Raw genomic sequence first — 5,096 nt, forward strand, 5'->3', positions numbered from 1 at the left:
GGAGGATCTTCGTTCGGGGAAAATTTTATAATTAAACCAACTTGCCCGTGCCCTACGCGCAGAGAAAGGTCTGTCTCCTGTTGGGGAAACCAGAACTTCGCTTTCTGTTGGACCACTGGCCAACGAACTTCGTTCCTCTCTACGTCCTCTCTCTTCGCGGTCTCCGAAATAAGGGCTACTACATACCTCGACAAAAAGCAACGTCTCTCTGTACCGAGGAGAGCTTTGGGCCGTCTGAAACGCGGGGAGCTACTTTGCAGGGGTGGGTTGTGAAGTGGAAGCTTTGTCTGCGACGGAGGCAAAAGGAACGAACGACTACTGCTGTGGGGGGATCTTGTTGGTTGCAGCTCAGTCAGTTACTGGATCCTACCGTTATAAGTACCTGCATCGCTACAAGTATAAGGATGCCTGCCACCCATTCAGCCCGTTCCAGTGCATCGGCCCCGATCACGGCCACCAGTCCTACAACCTCGACGACGACGCCTCGCACCACACGAAGCGGCCGGTCGATACAGCCGCCGCAGTCACAACAGCCTCAGTTTCGGTCTCACGTCGACTCCTCTCACGGCGAGGACTCGCCACGCCACCATTCCTCCTCCTCCTCTCCCTCCTCCGTCGCCCAGAGTCCAGTCAGTCCGGACTTTGTTAGGCGCGCCGTTGCCGAAGAGACAAGCCCGGCGTCGGAAAGCCTGTCACCCCAGCGGAGCTCAAGCACGAAACCAAATATTCCACTAGCAGCAGATGCGGCCAGTGGAGCAACCTATCCTACAGGCCGCATCTCACCAACCCGTGAAATGGCCCAGTCACAGCGACGGATGAGTGAACATGAAGTGGCCATGATGGCCGGCAACAGATCCATAGGCGCACCCACACCGACCTCTACCAGCTCATACGGTGGAATGAAGGACGAGGGCGGTTATGGGGTGAGGCGGGAGAGTGAGTTTGGCGGTACTGACGATGGGTATGGTGGTGGAGGTGGCATGATGGGTGGTGTTGGACTCGGAGAGTTCGGAATGCATGGCGGCCGTATCAGTCCGGGTTATGACATGGATGGTGGAGACTATGACGGCCAGGATGCAATTGGCGATCTCGGCGAGCAGGATGGAGTCGACGACTCGGAGGCCGCGCGCGGTCTCTTCAAGATGAAGTCTGAGGGTGAGGGACAGGATCAAGAGCAATCCGGCACCTGGACCGAGACGAAGACAAAGGTAAGCTATGGCGGACCCGCCAATGGGGCTCTTGAGCCTGTGAAACCTTTGGTAGTGCAGTCTGGAACCGAAAGCTTTCCAAACAAGAGTGGTGAGCTGACTTTCGATAGGCTGGGAAAGAACGGAAACGGTTGCCGTTGGCGTGCATCATGTGTCGAAGAAAGAAGTGAGATGGTCCCAACCTCCATGTGAGGGTTACGGGTCGTTGCTTTACTTTACTGACCGTTCGAACAGAATACGATGTTCGGGAGAAAAGCCGGCCTGCAAACACTGCCTTCGATCACGGATACCCTGCGTTTACAAGCAGACCGCTCGAAAAACGGTGCCTCGGACGGATTACATGACCATGCTGGATCGGCGACTAAAGAGGATGGAAGAACGATTGCTCAAGAGTGTACCGAAGGAAGAAATCAACGCCATCCTTGCCAACACCGGCCGTTCCGTGGTCAGGCCCGCAATAACAGCGGCGGGCAAGAAACGCACGGCTGAAATGGCATTCGAAGACGAAATCAGTTCTTGGAGCCGGACAGGGCCCAGAACGAAGCAACGTGCCATGGATGGAAGCGCACTCGGCGGACCACCATCATCAACAAAGGACGCATCCGTGGACACCGACGATGGTTCCCGCGCTTTGCCGTCGAAGGACATACAGGAACACCTTGCTGAGGTTTTCTTTGATTGTGTTTACGGCCAGCCCTACTTTCTACTACATAAACCATCGTTTATGCGGCGTCTGAGGTGGGGATTCTTCTTTTCCGGTCTCGTTTTGGGAGGGGGGCAGCACGAGTAGCCAGACTAATCGTGTCTTATTGTAGGGCTGGGACAGCACCTCCAATCTTGGTTCTGTCAATATGCGCCGTGTCCGCTCGATTCTCAAAACATCCAGCTGTACGGCATGAGCCGCCCTTCCTCGCCGGTGAAAACTTCGCTTCCGAAGCTCGTCGGCTACTGTTGAAGAATTTCGACACTCCCAACATAACGAACTTGATCGTCTGCATCATCCTGGGCCTGCACGAGTTTGGGACATGCCACGGCGGCAGAAGTTGGGCGCTGGGTGGAATGGCGACCAGAATGGCCCACGCTTTACAATTACACAAGGAGGCGGACCAGGATCCGATGGGAAAGGTGCATCCACTCATGCGGCCGGACTACAACCACGACGGTGGCCACATGGGTGGTTACATGTCATTCACCGACAAAGAGATACGGAGACGGTGCATGTGGGCTTGCTTCGTGATGGATCGCTTCAACTCATCCGGTACGGAGAGGCCGTGCATCATCAACGAAGGCGAGTTGGAGATACAGCTTCCGGTTCATGACAGGAACTTGCAACTCGACGCAGCGGCCATCACCGAGCAGTTGGACGGAGGGGTCAAGGATACATCGGAACTTTCGGAGGAGGAGAAGATGGCAAAGGCCGCAGAGAGTATGGGTATCGGGGCGTATATGGTTCGCGTGGTGGCCATCTATGGTAGGGTCGTCAAGTATCTCAGCCGGGTTCGTTCACCCAATGTCACTCGAGGTATTTTAGTGGGGAAATTTTGCTGATTTTTGACACGGTATAGGGCGGAAAGGATAAGGATGCTTGTGACATATGGGACCAAGAATCCCAATTCTACGAGCTTAGCTCCGAAATCCAGCAGTTCATTGACGATCTCCCGGATACGTTTCAATACACACCAGCCAACATTCAGGCCCAGCATACGGAGAGGACGTTGGGCCAGTTCGTCTTCTTGCATGTGGGATGTCAGCAGATCCGCCTTTTCCTCCATCGGTCAGCTTTGACCATGTCCGGGTCCGCGCCGAGCGATGCAACGTCAGTAATGCCGGCAGACTTTGGGGAAGCGGCCAGAGAGACCACCCTCGATGCAGCTACCAAGATTGCAGAGATCATACAAGACTCACAGGAACGAGGGGTGTTAGTTGTGGCTCCGTTCACTGGATACTGCGCCTTCAATGCCAGTCTGGTGCATCTTGTCAGGATGTTTCACCGGCAGAAGAAGATCCAATTGGTGGCCAAGAAGCACATGGAGACGTGCCTCAAATTTTTGCTACAGCTAAAACAATATTGGGGTCTATTCCACTCCATCACGGACAACTTGAAGTCGATCTACAGGAGATTCTCGGAGAGCTCTGCGCAAGGATTGTTCGTGTCGGGGCACCAAGAGATTTCTCGCATGTTGCAGTATGGCGACTGGTTCTTGAAATATCCTCAAGGTTATTCGGCTGGGGACTTTGATGACGAAGCACGAGGATCTATGCACGGAGATACGCAGTCTCTCGCCGACGATGGTGCACTGAGTCACCGGCCAGATCTGCAAACGGCCGATGAATTCTTCACTCGATTGGGGCCACGTATCGACACACGACAATCGCAATCGCTACCGACCACGATAAAACACCCGCAAACCTTCATGCACGCTTCACCGCCGGATAACCGTAGCTCGCCAGCCTCAGCTGGTCATGGTCAATCACCAATGAATCATCCAGTACCAGGTCCCTCCCCAATGCAGCAGTCGTCGGCACTCCACGCGGCCCCAGCGCCAACGAGTACCCCTTCTTCTTCTTTGAGTTCGAAACCGGGGGATCGACCCCGCAAAATAGATACGCACAAGGCGTCTCATGTGCGACGAGCAAGCATGTCCCAAGCATCGCCACCTCCATACGGAGCAGGCCCAACAGGTTTCGTGCAACGAAATACGACGTCTCAATTGGCATCGCCGTTATCAGCACGATTACCCAGTATTCCAGCCTCGCCGCAACAATTCACCGGCTATTCAGCAGCGGCAATGACACCCCAGAATGCTGTATCATCCACGCCATCACCAAACTACAATCACAATCACCCACAGCAGCAACCGGTAGTGTCTCAAGAGCAGCAGCAGCCAGTATCGCAAGCTCCATACCTCTCCTACGATTCGTATCCGGGCGGCTCAGACTCCAGTTTGATCGCGGCGCTTAGTAGCGGCCTCTGGCAGGGATTCGACCAGCCGATAAACACGGCGGACGTGAGTGCGTTCCAGGAACAGCACCACCACCACCACCAGACGAGCAGCAGCGCGTGGTTCATGCCGTTCAACTCGGTGCCGCCGGGCTTCGAAACGGGTCCTACAGGGCTGGATACGCTTGGGATGTTGGCGGCCAGCGGGGCCGCCGGAGGAGGTGTTACCGAGGCTGGAGCGGACAGGCCGGGGAGTGGAAGTACCTCCAGTGTTCCCCCTGGTGGGATACTGAGTAGCACGGCGGTGTATCATGCCGGTGCCAACGGGGGACATTTACAGCGGCAGCAACAGCAGCAGCAGCAGCAGCAGCAACAACAGCAACAACAGCAACAACAACAGCAACAACCACGGTGACGTTGAGCGGGCCTACATACATACCTTCATTTCTTGTTTCCCCATATTTTCTACGGGAGTTTTTTATTTATCTATTCCTTTGCTTGTTACTCACCTGTTTGACGGCACAATCGTTCGTCAGTCATGATGGCAGTAGCAGGTGGTCACTGGTAGTAGTGGATGGGGGAGGGTCCGCAGCAGCGGCTAGTTAGCGGGCGTTCGAAGGGAAGTCCAGTCCGTAACTTATCTTGTACTATTTATGATAACTATAACCACCATGTGGTGGGGAACTATTTTTATTTTTATTTTCTCTTTCTTTATGTACTCCTGGGGGGGGGGGGGTGTTTCGTTTATCGTATCAAGGATTCATGGAGGGGGATTCGTTTCTATTTTCCTACATACCGGTATGGGCCTACATATTGAATCGAGGAGGGATGGTGGGGGGATGGGTGGATGGGATGGGAATGAACCATTTTTTTTCTGAAGAAAGTTGAAACTTGCTCCGATGATCGATCTTGAGATACTAGATACTGGATACTGGATAGTGTAAACG

At 54.3% G+C, this 5,096-nt stretch overlaps 1 protein-coding gene across 1 annotated transcript; it reads left to right on the forward strand.

Annotated features, from left to right (window-relative positions):
* The first annotated feature begins 199 nt into the window (after nucleotides 1-199).
* On the forward strand, nucleotides 200-4,737 carry BZA05DRAFT_29226 (fungal-specific transcription factor domain-containing protein). The gene is made up of 5 exons (XM_051480316.1): nucleotides 200-1,259; nucleotides 1,319-1,374; nucleotides 1,443-1,946; nucleotides 2,024-2,705; nucleotides 2,774-4,737. Exons 1-5 carry the CDS (start codon nucleotides 405-407, stop codon nucleotides 4,562-4,564), a joined length of 3,888 nt encoding a protein of 1,295 aa, XP_051340036.1. The 5' UTR covers nucleotides 200-404; the 3' UTR covers nucleotides 4,565-4,737.
* The last annotated feature ends 359 nt before the right edge of the window (nucleotides 4,738-5,096 follow it).

Source organism: Tricharina praecox (assembly GCF_024521635.1).
Source record: "Tricharina praecox strain CBS 144465 chromosome Unknown BZA05scaffold_10, whole genome shotgun sequence".
In the NCBI taxonomy this organism is placed as follows: Eukaryota; Fungi; Ascomycota; class Pezizomycetes; order Pezizales; family Pyronemataceae; genus Tricharina; species Tricharina praecox.

Bases quoted from the DNA above. Each gene is read 5' to 3' on its own strand.
- BZA05DRAFT_29226 (XM_051480316.1), top strand. From the start codon at position 405: ATGCCTGCCACCCATTCAGCCCGTTCCAGTGCATCGGCCCCGATCACG. The intron at 1,375-1,442 runs GTGAGATGGTCC...CCGTTCGAACAG, and splicing joins ATCATGTGTCGAAGAAAGAA to AATACGATGTTCGGGAGAAA. The intron at 2,706-2,773 runs GTTCGTTCACCC...GACACGGTATAG, and splicing joins TCGTCAAGTATCTCAGCCGG to GGCGGAAAGGATAAGGATGC.